At 45.3% G+C, this 20,460-nt stretch overlaps 1 protein-coding gene across 1 annotated transcript in view; it reads right to left on the reverse strand.

Annotated features, from left to right (window-relative positions):
• LOC102384825 (ovotransferrin-like) overlaps positions 1-19,912 on the reverse strand; it is a 21,243-nt gene extending 1,331 nt beyond the window's left edge. Inside the window, exons 1-16 of the mRNA XM_014526500.2 lie at positions 19,812-19,912; positions 17,990-18,156; positions 17,629-17,737; positions 15,104-15,295; positions 14,086-14,224; positions 13,534-13,589; positions 11,789-11,961; positions 11,461-11,632; positions 10,158-10,312; positions 8,338-8,431; positions 7,350-7,388; positions 4,942-5,100; positions 3,951-4,095; positions 2,803-2,867; positions 1,412-1,596; positions 363-549 (exon numbers count right to left, since the gene is read on the reverse strand). Of these exons, the coding sequence (XP_014381986.1) occupies positions 363-549; positions 1,412-1,596; positions 2,803-2,867; positions 3,951-4,095; positions 4,942-5,100; positions 7,350-7,388; positions 8,338-8,431; positions 10,158-10,312; positions 11,461-11,632; positions 11,789-11,961; positions 13,534-13,589; positions 14,086-14,224; positions 15,104-15,295; positions 17,629-17,737; positions 17,990-18,156; positions 19,812-19,899 (2,125 nt within the window). The 5' untranslated portion in view covers positions 19,900-19,912. The remainder of the gene's footprint in view (positions 1-362; positions 550-1,411; positions 1,597-2,802; positions 2,868-3,950; positions 4,096-4,941; positions 5,101-7,349; positions 7,389-8,337; positions 8,432-10,157; positions 10,313-11,460; positions 11,633-11,788; positions 11,962-13,533; positions 13,590-14,085; positions 14,225-15,103; positions 15,296-17,628; positions 17,738-17,989; positions 18,157-19,811) is intronic.
• Positions 19,913-20,460: the final 548 nt, after the last annotated feature.

Consider the following 20,460-nt stretch of genomic DNA (forward strand, 5'->3'; position numbering starts at 1 on the left):
GAACAATGAACTAGTTGTGCCTTATCTTAAGAATTAATTTCTACAACCCAGGACAGAGCACGCTGGCAGGAGGGGCAAGGTTCTGCTGCCACTTCCCATGCTGCATCTACACTAGGGACAGATGAAAAATTGGCATCTGGTGATGCTCATACAACCCATTTCAAGTGAGTATTAAATTAATTCAAGTAACTTTAAAAAAAAAATTTTGTCAACAGCCTGGACTTCTGTTCTCACTGGGCTTTGAAAACCAAAGGGGCAGGGACAGAAATGCCTGCCTTGAACCCCATCTCCCAATGTACCACATGTCCGTGAAACACAAAGAAGCAGTTCAGCTATTGTTCTTTTGTGTTCATTACAGTTACCTGATGGGTTGCACTTATTGAGACTAGAGACAGAATCAAAGTATTCTTTTCCAAGGTAATCTTGGTAGGTCGTCCTTTCAGGGACTTTGATCAAGCACTTGGTGTTGTCTTTGAACAAAAGGTCCTTGGTGTCAGACTGAAACATTTTAAAATGTTGGTTTCCTTTCACACCATTTCCAAAGTGTGCCTAAAATAAAGGAGCGAATGCATAAGTATAGATGAACAGAAGCAAGCAAAAGCTCAGCTGAATGCAGTCAGACTATCTTTACAGCATAAATCTTGAGAAAGTCTCTCACCATCAACAGAACAATTAAAACGCATATACCCCAAAAAGATCATTCTTCTACCATGGACGGGAAAAGAGGAGAAGAATCCAGAAAGTCCACAGTGGGTCTTACCAAGGAAAAAATTTGGAATAAGGTCCAAAAAACAGACTTATTAGGCACCTGAAGTGGACTGAGTACATGCTCTATCATACCATAAAAATGTTTCCCATATCACCTCTTATGAGAGTTGATCTAGTGTCCAATGAAATCAGTGGGCACCCTCTAGCTTTTATGAACCTAGGTTCAGGCTCCAGAAGTCGTTAGAAATGAGATTGCATGGAAAACAGTCAATGCAAAATAGTACCCCAGTTATGTCCTCTTTGTAGCATCATAGACCTATACCTAGTATGTCTTGCTGATACCCTAATGTAACTGCATAGTTGGAGTGGAAAACGTCAGCTGTCAGCCATTGCTGCTTCAGAACCCTGTTCTGTCCATAACTAGGCCAATAAAGAGTATGGTTTGCTGACTACAGCCTTCTCATGAGCACCCACTGACTGTACCTGAGTGACAGGAACAGGTCATCCATTGTTATGGATCAAAACACTAATACAGCCTTCTCCATTTGGATTTAGGTGGTTCATTCATTTGCACTCTTGATCAACACATCCAGCTACTGCCTATGGCCTGACTTATGCTCCTTATGTATAGACTGCAGTTGTTTCACTCTAAAATCTAAGACGTGCAATATCAGAGTCAATATATTTCTCCCACAACACAGACCTCTTGATCCTTCACTATTGCACTGACTTCACGGGCTATCTCAGAACGTGTGATCACAGCATGGGTAGGGACTTTTGCCAGGTGGCAATGCAGGTAGTCATCAGGCCTTGCCCGCCTCCCATTAAGGCACAGCAATTCAAACTGGTCCCTTCTCAGACCTCTGGCCCAGTCAGCTTTATTGTTTCCTAGAAAAAAAATTGGTTAGAAGATCCTGTAAACACCAGTAGCTGTGAGTTTCCATTCAGCGCGCTTGCCATCCTCAGAGTACAAGTGTGGGATTTGTTCATAAAGGTTTGTGTACGTGCACTTTTAATTGGATACAATAGGTGCATAAAGGATGCATTAACCAAAGGTCAGCAGAAAGCAAGAGGGGACTGAAACATTTAAACAATCAGAATGTATTCACATCACTTTGAATAGTGATCATTTGATGAGAAGATGCATCTCAATAGCCTAAAAAGCTTTGAAAGCATTACCCTAAAAGATCATGACTGACAGACTCTGTAACAGGACCTAGGACCATTCATAAAAGTGTTGCGTGTGAGTTCAGCTGACTCTGGAAGGTATAACACCTTAAGTTCACCCAGGAAGAGACCACTAGCCCTGCAGGAAGGCCCAGGAAACAGCCAGGTCTGAGGAGAAAGCCTGGGCTGAGGTTTATCTTCTGTTAGCGGTTGTTTGAGGGCCTGATAGAGTCAGACTCCAGTAAAGGGCAGACTAAGTGACATTACACAGACGACTTAGCCATTCTCTGCAGTAGGTGTGGGGGTCACCATCTGAAGGGAGCAGGATTTGGGCCCATGATAGCAGTAAACAAACAATGGACTCTGATTACAGTGATACTGCATCTGCCTCACACATCTGCACATCTGTATCCCTGATGAACTATTGCAGCTGTGCCCTTCTAGGACATTAGCCAAAGCTCACTGAGACCAAGAGAAAGACTTCCATTGACATTGGGTCAGGCCCACAGAGCACAGAAATAATGAACTAAAGGGATGAAAGCAGTAATATAGGGACACAACTAGGTGCCCAAGACAAAGGGGCAGCAGCAACTTCCAGTTGCCACATGATTGCAATCACACAGCTGCCAGCCGCAGCCATTTTTTCACCTCCCAGAGTCAGTACCTGGGGCATTTGCTCCATTCGCCCTGCCCTAGTTAAGCTACTGGATGCAAGGCTTCTAGACCCCGAATCTTCCTGAACAGCTGAGTCAGCACAGGGACATTCTCACCGGCATGACGAGGTGCCCTCCCTCCCTACTGACATTTCAGTTTCCTGTGACTGCTGACAGATCCAAGGCCTTGCCCTTTGCTGTCAGCCTCTTTGTTTCACAGGTACAGAATCAAATCACTGAGGGAGCCTATTGTCAAGGTGGAATAGGCACTTACCATCGGTGTTCTCAAAGACGGTTGTGTGCTTAACAAATGCCACATCCCCGCGCTCAACCAAGCACCTACAAAATGCAGAGAAAAGAGGAAACCCAGAGCTACAGGTGCTTGGCAAATGCTGATTGTGATACCTACCACCTTTTGTGAGCTTAAACTAGGAGGATTTCTAGCCCATTAGAACTGAAATGGACTTTTGGGGGATAGGTAAAATGTAATACCTTAACACCAGCAGTGCATCTATTCCAGCCCTGCTGACACTTCAGCTTAGAAGGAAATATAAAGCCAGTCCAAGGGGGAAAAATCAAATCCTGTGAATGACGCAAGGATCTTTGTGGGTGATCTCCTATTGGATCAACTGTATGGTTGGGATAGACTTAGCCAAGCTTCTGAATGCAGTGTATTCTTCTTTAGGTCTTCTTCAGGAACACACGGCATTCAAAAGCTTGGCTAAGTCTATCCAGTGGGTCCAACAAAAAGCTACCACACATTTTCTGGACCACCCTAGTTATGCTATCATTTGAACACTACCAAAGCCTATGACGGTTAGCCTTGTTTTATTCATTTTAAGGGTGTAACAATCAAATCACCACTCTCAGGACCCTCCTGCAGTTAGGATGCCTGGCTGCATATTTTAATACCAACAGCCTTGTGAAAGGAAGACCTCTTGAATGTGAGCCCTGAAGCCCTGTGGCAATAATTTCTCTGCCCCTAGATGGGGCTGGCGCTCAAATGATGGCCTGGCTGCACTCATCACAATATCCATAGACCTGAGCTGTTATTGGAAGACTGCAAAGGGGGACTCTGGGAAGGGATATGGCCCTCTCATTTCTCTTTTCGAGTCTCATAGAAAAGTCGGAGGGAAGGTTTTAAAAATCTTCCCTGCTTTCCCAGCAGGCTTTGCTGTTTTCCATTTAGTTAATGGGGAGGATCTAGAGGTGACACTCTTTGCCAAATCCCTGTCTGGTGTCACTCCTTCCCCTCATTAAGGGACAACTTCCAAGTCTTTGTAGGGTGCTCTGAGCAGAAGGGTGGTGTCTATAAGGCAGGGCCTGGAAGGAGGTAGCAATAGCTTAGGGTACCTTGGAAACTGATCTTCCCTCCCTCCATCCCCACAAAAGGAGCATTTTGCACTATTTTCAATGACCTACCGGAAGGCCCCAGCATAGCCAAAGTATTTCTCATGGCTGTTGGCTACACATTTCTGTGGTGGGAAGGTGTCAGAGCCCCGACACAGGCTGCAGAGCGACGAGGTAAGTGGAGACCCAGGTGCGCAGCTTTCATGGAAGAATTTATCTGAGAGGAGGAACACAGACACCCGTTGGGCACCTCCCTTCTTGCTCTTCTCTAAGCCTCAGTGAACCTCAAGCTTCAGGCAACTAGTCACTGTTAGGCCTTAAAACAATTTAAATTACTTGAAAACAACAGTACACTTGAAGAAGATCAAATAAGCATATCCCTAGATCCAAAGGTGGTTCATTCTTTAAACCAAACAAACGAACCATCACTCCTATGACCGAAGTACCAACAATCAGTGTCACATCCTCTTCCTAAGAAATGCAAACTGCATCACTACCATGATAGATCAACTTTTAGCTATCATTTACAATAAGACAAGTCTCTCCTATCAGAACAGATTAACGTTGCTGTACTCCACCTCTTGCCTCCAGCAGTATTTGGTACTGACTGCTTCTTCACACAGGAATTGTGCAAAAGGTGAGTAGCGACAACCTGCCCAAAGAAAAGTTCCTCCCATCAGGCTCATCATTTTCATTATATTATGCACAATATATATTATTTCATCCATGGTGTACGTCTGGATGATCATATTACCCATACATATGTCCGTACCTTTTTCATATTCAATGGAGTTGGCTGCATAAATAGACTGAAATGCTATACTCAAGCATTGACCCCGTTACGTTAGAGTAAGAACAGTTGATCACAGTGAGATTTTGCCCGTTGATGCCTTGAAAAAAGCAGCTTTTCTCACTTCCTCAAATCACCAGGAACAACAAGGGCAGACAAGAGCTGTGGGATGCCGCTCTTGTTCTCCACCACTGAACAGGGGAGACTTAGGCATCTAACCCTAACCCTAACACAAAAAGCCACTCCAACAAGCTGATACACCAGCAGACTCACCAAACCTGCAGCTCCCAGTCTGACGGTGAATCAAGCCCATGGGGACATTCCAACCGGCCGTTCTCCCAACACCTGTGTGACAGGACTTCTTACCCCGCAGAGTTCTCCATGTGATCCTGTGGTTGGACTTCTTTACAACAGCCACTGCATAATATGAACCTGTCACAAGAGAGAGAGAGACAAAAGGAAGGGAAACAGGAAATCGGACGATGAACCTGAATGAATGCTGAAGGTCCCAACCTGCTTTACATCTTCCCTTCTCTGGGAAAGGGTCAACAGATGGGAACATAAAGAGCACTTTGTGCTCCTAAAATATCCGCCAACTGAAAAGGTCACTGAGCGTTTTGAAGACTGATACACTTAGCCACACAACACTCCTCTGACATTCTCAACCTCATTACATTTTTCCTCCCAAAAAACTGCAGCACAGGTCTATTCTGGGCCAGCCCTGTCCCTTGATTACAAACCCACTCTTCCTCCCTCTGTCTGGGGAAACATTCCCACAAAAAGTTTTTTTATAGTGCAGGTCGGGACATTTTCCCTATATTCTACCCTTGCAAGTCACGGAACCATAGAGAAATAGCACTGGAAGTGACCTCAGGAGATCATCTAGTCCAACCCCTCTGCTCAAGGCAGAATCATCCCTATCCAAACCATCCCATATGAGTGCTTGTCTAACCTTTTCCTCACATTCCACAAGCAACTTTGTCACCAAGCTACAAGGCACATTGCCTAAAAACACCAAAACATCCTAACCTACTACAAGTAAATCAGGTGGACAGCGGCACTGTCAATGTCCTGCTGGTACAGATGTTCTTAAAACGCACTCAAGAGATCCAAGGAAGAAGACTATGCATCCCATTACAGAGAAAGGTAAGCGCCCCGCCCCCCAATCCCTCCACCCTGCCCTAATACATGCATGCGCACGCACGCACGCACGCACGCACGCACGCACGCACGCACGCACGCACGCACGCACGCACGCACGCACGCACGCACGCACGCACGCACGCACGCACGCACACACACAGAGTCCATGCCAATCTGACCATGGGGTAAAATTCCTTCCTGATTCCAAACGTGGCAGTCGGTCAGACCCTGAGCCCTCTAACCAGGAACCTATGGGTTTTAGTTCCAGCAAGAGCACTAGCGCACTCCAGTTAAGCCCCCAGCCTTAGCTGCAGCCAACACCCAATGCTTCTGAAGTTGGAAAAATAAAACCCTGACACACCTGCGGCAACAGGAGTAAGAAATATGTTTTGGCATGGGGGTGTTCTTCATGGAGTGAGGACACCAAGTCCTGCAGCCACATTCTACCTTTTGCAGTGAAAACAGCTGGTAGGTCCACATAGTCAGACACACCACACTACTTACAATGATGCTCCACGAAGGCATAACGCAGCCGTATACAACAAAAACTGGGCCAACCGTCCTCCTGAGCTGACCACCTCCATTCCCTACTAAGGAACATTCCCATTTCTGAATGCCTCTCAGGTCATGTTCTTTCAAAGGAAGAAAGGTGTTGGATTTGGACCTCATGCAACAGCGTCTGAGGTGAGAGAATACAGGTTCGAAACCTTCCAGAAGGATGTTTCCACCTTCCCTACAGGACAAATGGCTTGCCTTCCCAAATTAGACAAATGGAAAGGTTATCTTTTTCTTTAGAATATGTACATACCCTGTAGATGTCAGAAGAGCACTTGAGTTTCTTTCTGTATATGGGGTTTAGTCTATAAGGCATCTCTACCTTGCCTTCTGCCTGATTTCAGACTCACATGGCTAACTCTCTCTCTTCTCTATAGAGGTCTTCATCATTCACCCTTGCCCAGGGCAATGGCAGCACCAACCAGCAGCAGGCTCATTGATGCCTACACATAGGCCAAGAACAGTGGGGGAAGTAACATACTCTGACCACTGCTTCACATAAACCTTTGTGTGAACATAAGAAATGCTGCACCAGATCAGGTGTGTTACAGTCTCTGGAAGAGGCAAGTACAAGATGTTTTAGGAAAGGCAATAAAAATCCTCCATGATCCATCTGGACAGTTGAGAAATACTAGATCAGAAGCTATAGGTCTCCCTGACCCCACTCATTTATGTCCCTTGGATACCCTAACATCTACCATTTTGATCTGAAGTCAGGTTGTCAAAATTAATGTTTAGAGTGCTCCTTCTTCTCTTTATTATAAATGACAGTGAGCCATTAGCAAACTTTTGACTTCACTAAAAACTCCATCGCCCAGATTGTTCCTAGGTACACTGGATGTTAATGGACCATAATACAGAATTTTCTTGGCGAAAATGGGCCATTTATTCCCAACCCTTAGCTCTGTCTCTTGACTCTTCTTTTTTTCAGCTTTATCGACACTGAGTTTTTATCTTCTGCTCCTCTGTTAATCCGTAGTTACCTGGGTGTTCTGTTGTTAAGAAACATTTGCTTGTGTCATCTGAAATGAGAAAGAGGAAATGATGTCCGCTGAGAGGGAACTTGCACAGCCAGTTACATGGAGATAAGAGCTCGAGGATGGTAAAATATGGTGATTGCAATTAATTCTGTAACTAATCAAGGGTTCCTAAAGAGATAGGCAACTTCCCCAGCTTTCAGATCTCATCCTGGGTTCCAGACAGTGCCTTCAACTCTCCCAGCTGGCAAAGAGGGGCTCTGCACCATCTGGAAATGGCACCAGGGAACACTTCTTACAGAGGGCAAGTGTTTCCTGAGAGAGAGAGAGCACCAGTGGAAGAGCTTTATGCCAAACCTCAGTGCCGAAGCACCAAAGGTTGGCACCTGGGGCAAAGCCCACAGTGGTAGCCTACCCTCGCCCTGCCCTCAACCTGTTCAGATCCGGGGGGGCATACACCCCCACCATGCTTCCTGGGAGTGCATGGAGTAGCGGGAGCCACCCTTCTCCCATCCCCACACCCCCCAAATGAGCCACTCACGGCTCCATCCAGCACCCTGACTTAGCTGGGCAGCACCTGTTAGCGCCTCCTTTGCTTTGGCACCCGGGGCTGCTGCCCCACTTGCCCCCCCACCCTTGCTACAGCACTGCCAAGCCTCACCATATACCTTCAATTGTAGGCTTGAGGCCCCTCAGAGAAGCAATTGGTTAAAAGAGGGAATGGTGTGGTAGGAGCACACTGTACTCCAGCGTTAAAGGAATTGCTCTAACTTATGGCCAGTGCTGCTACAGTCTCCATTTGCCCTCAGGATCCAGACAGTGCAAAGACAAGGTAAAGCCCCCTTAGATTGCCACCCACTTCTGGCAGTGAGTTAATTGTGGCCAGAGTGGACAAGAGTCACTGTCTTCCCATAATTCAGAGTAAAATCAGTGCTTCTGTCATAACAAATCCTCATCAGGGACAGGCAAGAAGAGCAGTCTGCACCACACTTACTGCCGTAGTATTCTCCCAAAATGGGCACCAGCCCACAAACACCAGCCGTGTAGACAAATCCTCCATCTACGCTAATCGCATCCGCTTCACCTGTCTGCAATGAACACAATGCATCAAACTGGAACAGAGCTACTCTTCCTGCAGTACTGGGCTTTTTACAAAAACACAATCACAAAAGAGGTGGCTTATTGTGAGGAAGAAAAGGCCAAAGTTAAGGCTATTTGAAAGACAAAGATGCTGTGTATCCAAGCTTTTTCCTTAGTAAGTACAGGGCTGTTAATGCATTTGGTCACTGTTTACAGCTTTGGCAATGATGTGAACAAAGTCCAAGATTGGGAGTAATCTCAGGGTACCCATACATGACACTTCTGACATAGTAAAATGACTTTACTCTGTGGTAAAGTGAGGCAAACATATGAAGATTGGTCCTGCTATAGGGTCAATCACTTGAATTCAGGGTAAAGTTATGTAATTTTTGCTAGATGACTTTACCCTGGATTCACAGGTAAGGTTACCCCTTGAAAAGTATGTAGTAACTTTACCACACAGCAATGCTGTAAAGTGTGTCACAGGTCTAGTTCTGGCAACAAGTGTGGATGAGCTGGTCTTGTGGGGTGAAACTTCTTTACCTGGCATGAAGTAAATTTACTGTGGATTAAAATCAGAGATAAAGGAATAATTAATAAATGCATGGGGTTCCTGTACCCTTATACCTCATGCTGGTGTGTACTAGGTGGAAGGACTATCACGCTACCAACGCTGCCACCTGTACTGCTAACAGCCTCCTCTACTATTTGTAATGGCAGCCTTTTAGGGCAATGCACTCTATCCTTCTGCCCCACAAGAGGTTATGAGTGCAGCCCCTGATACATAGCTGGGAATCACAGAGCTGTACGTCAACCTTGGTCAAGGAAATGAAAGCACTCTGCATTGCCAGCTGAATCAGCCCACTAGCCAGAGTCCCGGTTAAAGGAACAATCAGCTTTTCTTTAAAAAAATCACAGGTCAGCAAGGCCAGCACAACGTGAGGAATTCCTTGTATCAGCTTATGCAATAGAGGCAAGACCCTCGGCTTCCATTAATGGCTGCAAGTCAGTAGACGTGTCCTTATACCACCCCAATGAGGATAAGCACCATTAACTGTAACATAACATTTCTTTGTCTAGATCACTGCAAGTTAGTTGTTCTTAAACACCAGTGTCCAGAAGAAAACGAGATGTACAAGCTGGCCAGAGACAGCTAGCCAATTATTTATTTATTCAGTTCATATGTGACCCTTCCCAACAAATTAGTACTTATTCCCATGTCACAAGATTTCTTTCTTTTTTCTTTTTTTTTTCTTTTTTTTTTGAGATTTCAAAGAATTTTCCTGCGCTAAATCAGGACAGAAAAAAGTCAAAAGCTCACAAATTTTCATGAACCAAAATAAAAATAAGAAGTGAGATCAGATCAATGGAAATGTTTATAACATGTCTGCAATTTTCCATTTTCATTTTCATCGTTTTCAGTTTTTATCCTTTTTTTTTTTTTACTTTAGCTTAAATTTTTAAACGAAAATCCCCTTTGCAAGTCAAACAAAAAATGGAATCTTTCGTTTAAAAATGTCAACAATAACTTTTGGGCAACTGCTAAACTTTCTTCCCCCCCAAGTCCAGATATTTGTGGAAACTGACACTTTCCCACAAAATATTTAAGTTTCAACGAATTGACGTTTCCCACAAATAATACCCCAACATTTCTACCAAGGTCTGACCAAAGATACAAAGGGGTCATATGCTGCTGTCCAAATGGAAGGAGAATGCCAAAGGAAAGGTCCTTACCAAAATCATTATAATGCATTGCTCCGTGGTGTACGCGGTGGCACATCCCACCCTGCCTCTGCTCACGGCACTCCATTTGTCACACTTTGTCTTCTCATCGTTACCAACCGTACACCATTTCACCTTTTGCAACAGGGGCTTAGGAAAAAGTGTGCCTAGGGTAGCAGCAAAGATAGAAAGAATAAACCAAGAAATCGGCTCAACCATAAAGCCATCGATGGGCAGATTTCAGCAGCCACTGAAATTGTTACTCTTGCAAACTCCCTGCTGCTCAATTTTAAACTCTCTCGTTTAACAAACCTGGGCCTAACCAAGCACAGAATGTGCAGGAAGGACGATGAATTGCCAAGGTCTGAGTCTTACATTGGGAAGAAGGGTGCTTAGAAATCAGCAGAGAGAGATTTGTAGGGTCTGCTTGTATAACACAAGCCATAGGGTTTTATCCAGTTTCCCCTGCACTTAGATCAATGCCTTGTGTTTGATTATAGGACATTCCAGCAAGGCTTTCAATTATTCAGTCTTGAGCTGAAGTTTTCAAGTGATGGCACTTCAGTTTGACTTCAGCTTAAGTCTGCTGATTTGTGGCAGTTGAGGCTCTGGCCCCAGAAACCAACTATGGAGGAATAACCACTTCCTCAACTTCCTTCGCAGCTCCCTGGCAGCCCCTCCGGAGAAAACCACAGAGAAAGCAAGGGCTTCTCAACCCTTTCCTGTGCAGCTGTGTGGAGAAGGCTGGGAAGTAGGGAAAGCCACTAACTGTGCTGAACCAGCATGGATGGGGAGGGAAAGTACTTGGCCTTGGGCTGTCCAGCAGCCTACTACTACAGCTACAAAGAGAAACAAAGAAGGAGAGAGCAGAGAAGGCAACGTGGCTTTCTGTGGCATGACTCTTTCCTTGGGAAGTTTCTTAGGCAGTGCAGCTCACACAGAGCTGAGAGTGTGCTGAGGATCTGTATCATAGTCTGGGGAAAGCTGTGAGATGTCTGACTGCTCATTCTTGGAGTGCAGCTTGAGAGAAGATGGACAAGAGCCCAGTACCTGAGACCGCATCATTTAAACTCCACTCCAGGAAATGCAGTGCCAGAGACAACTGTATGTTGCAGTCCTACTACAGAACACAAATCCAGGTGGCTCAGTCCAGCTCTCAAGTACACCAACATAAATCTCTGCATCGCCATTCACATCAAGTGGCAGAAAGCAATGAAATTCCCATATATTTTAATGAACATTGCTAAGGGAGAATGGGTCCTCTCCCACCCTGGGGATTTGTGATCACTTGCCATGGAGCCAGTTCCCTGCTTACCTTCCTTGAGACTCTGGATAGCAGTATAATACTCAAGGCCCAGATAAAGCTTGAAATCCATGAGGTGGGGGACACGCACCAGCCTTAAAGCAGAGTCCTTAAAGAGCAGGTCTTTCCCATGAGAGGAACTGAAGAGCTGGAACATAGTTTTGGTGCCCTTGCCATACCTTGCCTGCCACAGGGGAGAAAGGATCAGAAGAGCAGAAGTCAGAGACAGAGGAAACTAGAGAGACAAAGCAAAAGAGGGAGCAAAACAGGGAACAACAGAAGAGTGTAAAGAGAGGGTCTGGAGAGGGTGGAAAGTGTGGAATGGGAAGAAAGCATGTACTTGAGCCTGAGCCAGGAAGCTCCAGGTCTCATTGGCCTTGCCATCCACGCTTCGTGCCACAACAGCATGGGCAGGGACCCTGGCCCAGTTACACTCCTTGTACTTATCCAAAGGCTTCCGAGTGCCATCCAGACAGAGCAGCTCATATTTGTTCCTTCCGTTCGGGTCATTTTCTGGGAGGAACGAAAGTGCACAGATTAGAGCAATGCAACCGTCCAAGAATGGTCTGTCAAGCGCATATTTTGGGATGCCACTTAATAGTTGTCCCTCACTGGGACCCAAAAGAGAGACATCTTCTTCTGTGAGACAGATTTTCCCTCTCTGAGGTAGTGATGAATCAGTACTAGGGCATGTGGGACTGCTATGGGCTGCATGCATATATCTATGTGTATATCTATGCGTATATATGTATTTGTCATTATTATGATACAGTAATCCTGTATTAGGGACTAGATCCCTAAACAAGACCAGAGACTTTGTGTAGTAGGTGCTGTCCAAACACATACTAAGAGATAGTCTATGGAGAACTTATCTTTACAGGCAGTCCTCGACTTACAATGTTTTGAGTTACAACGTTTCGCACTTACAACATTTATAAATTGACACCCTATTTCAACGTTATGACATCAGTTTTGACTTTACAACACTTGATCCGATGCGGCACCACGCCAGCGAACAAGTTTGCTGCATTGCTCATCTCCCTGGAGAACATCTGTCCAAACTTCCTTGGACATTTTCTTTAAGAAAGCAGACAAAACCCCAGAAAAACCTGCAGCCAAAACTCCTGAGAAGACCCCAGCCAAGAACCCTGCAAAAAATCCAACCAAGAGCCCTTCCAAAAGACCAGCAAAGTCACCTCAAAGAAGTCCTTCCAAATCAATATGACTGCTATTTACAATATAAATACATACATGTAGCATATGACTCATCTATAATTGCTCGAGTACAAAATTCTGGGGTATTTTTGGTGAAAATAGGGTATTGGGCCTTGGTTCAGGAACCAATCCCCCATTTGTAAAATTGTTTCTTATGAGAAAATTGGTTCTGAGTTACAACGTTTCAACTTAAGATACGGTTTTCAGGAACCAAGTGTGTCATAAGTCCGAAGACTGCCTGTACTTTTATCCCACTTTAACAGATGGACATTGGAAAACCGAGGCCCAGAGAGATGAAGTGAGTTATTCATAGCCAAAAAGCTGAAATGAGAATCCATGGCTCCATCCTCGCTCTTAGGAGGGTCATACATTATGCTCATAATGTTAGTGTAGCCCCATCACATATGGCAACTTTCAGAGAGCAGTGTACTTTAGCTGTACACTTTCCTGTCCTGCATTTGCAGTGATACTGTTGTGGTTGGTCTCTGTGTGTGGCATGGCTTATGATTCTGGATTCTGAAGCCTATGCAGAATGGAAGGATTAGGATAGCTTATACCCAGTCCCAGGCTTTCATTCTCAGTCTTGTAACTGTAATCATGACATAGGACATTTCTATATCTCGTCAAGAAAGAAGCATGTAAACTGGACCCTGAACTATAGCTTTGTTCGAGAACAAGAAAGAACCATCTTTTTTAAGAGGCAAAAACCAACTTAGCAATGCTAATTATCTTGCAGTCTGCCATAAAACATCCAGGTCATACTGTGTCCCAGAAATAAAGGTGGGTGCACTAGAGAAAAAAATCATGGATGGGGTAGCAGTGAAAGACCTGACAAAAAACTGGAAAAATAAAATGATCTCACAGGCCTACCTAGAACGGTGGTATGTCGTACAAAAGCTACTTCTCCGGCTCCATCTCTCAGACACCTGAGGATGGAAGAAAGCAGAAAAAAAGAAACATTAGAGCAGTAAAGTACTGTATTTGTTTCTCTTCCCAGACCATCCTTGTGCCCTTTCAGACAACAGGCAACCACCAAAACCCAACTCCCAAGCATTTATCTTCCCAAAAGAGTCATTGCCTGGGAAGGAAATGCAATGACAGAGAAGAAGCTTTTAATAAAATGCAGTGAGAATCAGCCCAGTGCTAATGATCTGTCTGTACTGCCATGTGCACTATAGAGCTCAGTTTCTGATCTCTGTGTGGTGGTTATAGATGGGGGAAGGCACCACTGGCAGTGTATATCCCCTGGAATAGGGCTGTTTCTTCCATTGCTCAAAAGAAAGTAAATGTAATGAAACCCTTCAAATTCACTCATGTGAGGAGTCCCAGTTATAATAGAGGTGTTCCTTGTTGCAGTTAGAACATGAGAGTGTGGGGAAGGGATAGTCAACCAAGTAAAAATATGAATAAACCTTTACTCACTGAAAGGCTCCAGAATAGCCAGAATAAGGTCCATTACTGGAACATTTTTCAGGGCCTGTTCCTTTGCATAGGAAACACAAAGATGGCTCATTTGGGGGGGCACCTGGGACACAGCTGGCTGAGAAAAATCTGGCCACAGCTGTGGAAGAAAATATACAATAGTTATTAACACATGCACCCTCTACCAACTGCCCTCTCCAGGTTTCTCCTACATGTACAGGTTTGGTGTGGGGGGGCCCCGTGCATTTGGAACAGGGAAGAGTGGTAACAATGTCATGACTCCAAAAATGTGAATTCAAATCTTGCTCTAAGCCTGTACCTAAGGCTGTCCCAAGTCGACCAAGTCACAAACAGGGATCTGGTCATCTGGGTTGAGGAGTGAAAAGCAGTGAGTGAGATACTAATCATATCTCTCCCTCAAGTGCCATTGACTACCGAAATTGGTGTGCCTTCCCAGTGCTAAATGAATGGGAGCCAGCTATGCCAAAGCAGAGGGGAAAGCAGTCTGTACCCAGGCACATTGGGCCAGAGTGGTTTGGAAAAGGGGATGCTGCAAGGTTGGCATCCCCTACCAGAGAGAAAGTTGCATGGCATGCTCTCTGGTGTATGGCAGGGGTCCAGGAGGGACACATGTGAAGGAGAACTGGTTATGTAACATTATGTGGCCCAACTTCCCGCTTCCTTTGGTTTGTTTCTGGAAGAAATGTTATGTGGTTAGCAACCTTCACTCTTGCAAAAGACAAACCCACTTGAGTGAGTGGCTGAGGAGATAATGGTGAAATCCTAAGCGATGAAGATATTGCCTTGGAAATGTCCTTATTGGTGAAAAAGGAGAAATAAGAGACATACACAGGAAGCATACACATAGGAAGCATACACAGTTCAGTTGGTGTGTTCATTTCCTCCAAAGCTCCTCAGGAGACCTGAAAAACCACCCCTTTATTCCTAATCAGGACCAGTCCTGCCCACCCCTGCTTAACTATTCTCCCCCTCTTCACCTGGCTTTTTCCCAATTTACCTCTCTCAATGGGTTCATAGCGTGGTCCCTTCCAGTTTATGGCCCTACGGCGTACAAGTGTCCCAATGGGAATGACCCAGCCGGCAGACCTGCCCAGGCCCGTATGGCAGGATCTCTTGCCTTGCAGATCATTTACCATCAAGCTGCTTCCTTTCTTCACCACAGCCACAGCAAAGTAGCTGGTGGCTGACGCTGCAGAGAAAGAAGGAGGAAAAGCAAAAGGTAGTGAAACAAGGAAACAAACACTGGATTTTCATTCCTATGACTGTCCCTTCACACAAGAACCTGGACACAAAGCAAAAGGTCAAATTTACATTCACTCATCCTATATTGTTAAAGCTGACTTGCCATACCCCACTCTCAGCCCAGTCACAATGGTCATAATGGTCACCATGTTGTTGCCTGCAGAGTTATGTTGAGGCAGTTCATAATCAAGGAGGGCTAGCCTTACACAATTCTTCACACACTGTTGCACTAGCCTTGCTCTGCTATTGCAATACCACAGTACTGGCTGCAGAATTTCCACAGAGGGAACAGCAACAGTCACACACAGCATTGCACACATTTCCGTGGTGAAGACCCTTTTGATCACCATTCTGCCCATTGGAACAAGACTGGTAGTCAGAAGGGGAGTGCAATGTCTTGCCATTTTAGATTACATTTTAGATTACAGACCTGCTACCACCCTCTGATATGGAAGAAACAAAATCTCAGATGCTCAATGGAAAAGACATAAAGGTGCTGCTCAGAGAGGGAAGGTTGGCTTGGAATATGATTTTCTTCTTGTAGGCATTTTTATCCCTTCCGTGGTTCCAGCATGAGCTAAGCTCTGTGTGACCCAGCAGTGGAAGGAACAACTAGGAAAAACCATTCTACCTTTGCATTTCCCTCATATGGCCAACCACATCATAAGTTTCTAATGCTCTGAACCTTCAGACACCATGGAAGGAGTATGTGTGCGTGGTTAGGAGTGATAGTGCTTCACTACTAATGTTTTGGCGATATCACTGAGAGGCTGGGATGCCGTAAAAGTGGCCAATGCCTTTCTGTGGGTACTGGATTTCTGCAAGGAGTCAAATCTTTCCACTTTGTCAGCCCTTCCTCCATCAGGGAGGTGGTAGGTGTGCTAGTGGACAACAGCCCCTCCTCTCTCCTGCCTAGACCTCCCCTCCCTGTACATTGCACCACACGAAAAAGACATTTAGGTTAGTTACTGGCAGCATGTTGACATGGGGATGTCACCTAGAATTACACTGAAATGGTTGCTCTGCTCTAAACTGCAAATAAAACTGGTATGACAATGCGATTTCAATTAGTCACTGGGAAGGAACCAGTCCAGAGCCCTAATATTCAGAGAAATGTGAGAGACAAACCAATCAAAATTCCAGGCAGGTTAGGAAAGGCCCCATCCATTCATGGGAAAGAGAGGAAACAATGGTGGGAGTGGAGAAAAAGGACTGTCTGGAACAGTTCCAAAGTTGGGAAGGGTGATGTATCCCAGAGCCAGAAAAATGGGAGAGGGAACAAAAGCACGTCTCATAGCTGCTTCCTGACAGAATATTTTTGGGCCGGATGCTGAGTTTTTGTGAAAGGGACCAGGTCCATTGCAGTGGGCTGAGTGCCCACTTACAGTAATGGAGACCCTGTCCCCAAGCTGATGGCCAGACCTGAATGAGCACACATGCTGGGCTGAACAGTAATAGACAGCACCCATCTCTCCAGCACGATGTCCTGCCTGGTGTTTGCGCTTCCCTCTGTCTCATGGCACAACCAGCACACGGCTGGCCAGCACTGCTAAGGTAAAATTGCCATCATAGAATCATAGAAAATGAGGGTTGGAAGGGACCTCAAGAGGTCATCTAGTGATAATCCACCCCCCTGCTCAAAGCAGGACCATCCCCAACTAGATCATGCCAGCCAGGGCTTTGTCAAGCCGAGCCTTAAAAACCTCCAAGGATGGAAATTCCACCAACTCTCCAGGTAACCCATTTCAGTGATTCACCACCCCAGTAGTGAGAAAGCATTTCCTAATATCCAACTTAAACCTCCGTTGCTGCAACTTGATACCACTACTCCTTGTTCTGTCATCTGTCACCACTGAGAACAGTCCAACTCCAGCCTGTTTAGCACCACCCTTCACAGAGTTAACAGCTGCAATCAAAACCCGCCTCAGTCTTCTCTTCTGCAGACTAAATAAACCCAGTTCCCTCAGCCGTTCCTCATAAGTTAGGTGCCTCAGTCCCTGAACCATTTTTGTTGCCCTCTGCTGGACTCTCTCCAGCTTGTCCCCATCCTTTCTATAGTGGGGGAGCCCAAAACTGAATACAGTACTCCAGATGTGGCCTGACCAGTGCAGAATAGAGTAGAATGATTACTTCCCTGGATCTGCTGGCAATGCTCCTACTAATGCAGCCCAGTATGCTGTTAGCCTTCTTGGCAACAAGGGCACACTGCTGACTCATATCCAGCTTACTGTCATATTGCCATCACTTCAGAGTTTCAGATGACACTCCATGAAAACATACCTCTATCTTGGTTGTAGACCTCAGCCACAATGGGCTTGAGGTTATATGGGGAACCGCCTGCCTGATAAACCAGGCCACTGTCAAGAGTAATGGCATCTGCACCACTCATCTGAAACACAAAAGAGCTAAATCAGTAAAGAACAATAGAGAAATACTTCTGCCTATCAGCTGGAGTAGCTTCAAGTAAGTGAGGGCCGAAAAGCATTGAGTATTAAGAACACCTCTTCTTGTGATCTTTCAGAAGAGGCTCTGCAATGGCATGAGGGATGTAATCAGCAACTTAACCCAGTGAAACTTTGAGCCTTAATTAGAAAGACAGAACGCAAGAGAGCCCCCACCTGCCACATTCATCTTCACTTACACTAATAGCCTGTATGCAGTCCAAGTGATTTTGTTTTTGCACACAGGTAAGTGAGGGGAACAGGTCTTCCATGGCCACCTTCAGTTCAAGACATTTCCTTTGTTCTGCACTGGAAATTGTGCACCATCTGATGCTCTGCTGATGGTGTTTGATAGTAAGACATAGAGCTGTTGAGAGAGCAGAAGAAGATGGGGGCTGTTTTATTAGCCTTGGACAGAGGTGTAGACAGGTGCCCCACTGAAAGAATCAGCAGTTCCCCCTACAGATCCCTCTGTTATGGCTGTCAATCCCTAGCTGCTCCCAGCACCCGGATTTCACAGGCTGAGAATGTGCACCAGTTTCACTTCTGGTATCACCATATTAGCTAGCTCTGGAGTTTACAGCACAGATGGATTTGGCCCAGGAGACAAGGCAAGGGGTATTCTGAGTTTCAGCACTCGCACTCTCCTTAACTGGCTTATCCAGATGCAGATCACCAAGAGATTCCTACTAAACCTCCTCACCTCATAATGGAGTGAGATCCCAGAGGTCTCTGTTATAAGAGGACCAGCCTTTCCTCTCTCAGGAAAGGTGAAGATGCAAGAGCAAGATCTGCCCTCTGGTACCCTATCACCATCCCTGAATAACTGATCTCAGTGGAGTTATGCCAGTTTTATGGCATAAGTTCAAGCAGAGGTACAACTTCCGTGGTCAGGGTGAGCAGGCTAAGCTGAAATCCTGGACAAACCCATATTCCAGGTTCCTCCACAGAGGTGCACTTGTTTCCCTGCAAGGGAACCACTCTTCCATTTTTCCCTGGTACCTAAGAAAAGGTACTTCTGGCATGCAATGATGAAGAGATCCATGACATCAGGGCCCCTGGGTCCCTAAGGAGAAAGGTCTCTCCTTACCTCCCATGCAAACTTTATGAGACATGGAGGAGGAGAGTTCCTACCTTACAAACTTAAAGTTGTCTAGCAGGAGAGATCCACCTGCATGGCCCTTTTACTGGTAGGGAGGATGCTAGAAATGGAGAAAACTTTTGTGCATGGGTATTCATAGCAGTTTGCTGTACAGTGCAGTGTGTTGGAGACTACAGCACAGTCTTTATTCCAGTATTTAGAAATTAGACACCTAAGTGTGATCTATTCCAGCATACTTAAAGATTTTGATGTGAATCGACATGGGTATTTTTATATGCATTGTGTATCATCTTCACTGTTTAGGAATGCAGAATTCTGAATGAAGGCACTGGGGTCAGGAATGTTTCTCCACTTAACTGAAACACGTATAAAAGTATTTATGGGCCAATTAAGGTTGAATGAGGATATGTATAGCCTAGATTAGAAGGATACGATCCTATTGAAGTCGATGGAAAAACTCCTTTTCACATCACTGATCTCAGATGGAAGGGCTGGTATAGTAGAATGGGTCTGGACAGGTATTTAACTACCATATTCTAAGCATTCTAATACTCTCATTTCCAAAAACTTCAGTGTCTTTGTTGTCATGAGGTTTCTTTCCTCACATTGTTATGAAGAGTTAGTGGAAATGTCTTTGTGTGCAGGAATGGCTGCTACTAATATTAAAACTATACCGTGAGACTCCTGGAAGAGTGCAGATAGTCAAGCACTCCAGCGGTTTGCCTTCTGTGTATTACACATTTTTAAAGAATGTCTTCTAAAGAAACCTGGTCTGAGCTTTCTTTCTACTGAAATCGATTGGTTTTCCTATAGCATATCCCAGCCACCTAAGTCATGGGCTACAGAGAATGCTGTTGTCCCCTGTCACCCGCACCCCCTTTCCCCCCCAGTCCCAAAGCTATTGCTTTGCAGTCACTTACTCAGTATCCCGAACCACAGCACGGCCTGGAGGACTAGTTTCATCCTTTTTTGGAGTCTATAGCTGGAGGTTGCTGAAGTTTCTGTCATAAACTTCCCCCACTCTGAGTCCGCAGTGGCTTTCAAGCTACCTCTGCCCTTTTATAGAAAGACGTCAGGCAGCATTTGGAGAAACCATGATCTAACTGTATGAACGCTTCCTTGTTTCCCAATAACTCCTAAATCAACCCTCCTCCTCCCCCTTCCCCCCATTACATTTTCAGGAAGCATTTAATTTGCCCACTGAATCTCAGTGCAGATCTTGGTGGCAGCAGGACAAGGTGTTCTTAGTTTGTCCAAGAGGCTACAAATTCTCATTTCATGTCATTTGAGTTCCTTTTAGGCTGAAAATACACTAAAGGGGGCTGATTCCTTTATTATGGCTCTTTCTGCCTTGCAAAGCCTTATCTCAGAAAGCCACCCTGGAGCCAGTTCAGAATCTAGAGAGCTCCATCAGAATTGGTTAGTGACTGCCTTGGAAACAGCAGGAGAAACAACAGCAATTTGAAAGCCAGGGCCTTCTTAACCAGACCTCAAGAAAAGTTTATGCCTCAACCAATCAGTAACTCATTTGCTTATAACTGGACCATGCTACAAATAGATCCACTCTAC

This window comes from Alligator sinensis, unplaced genomic scaffold, assembly GCF_000455745.1.
Source record: "Alligator sinensis unplaced genomic scaffold, ASM45574v1 scaffold863_1, whole genome shotgun sequence".
NCBI classification, from domain to species: domain Eukaryota; kingdom Metazoa; phylum Chordata; order Crocodylia; family Alligatoridae; genus Alligator; species Alligator sinensis.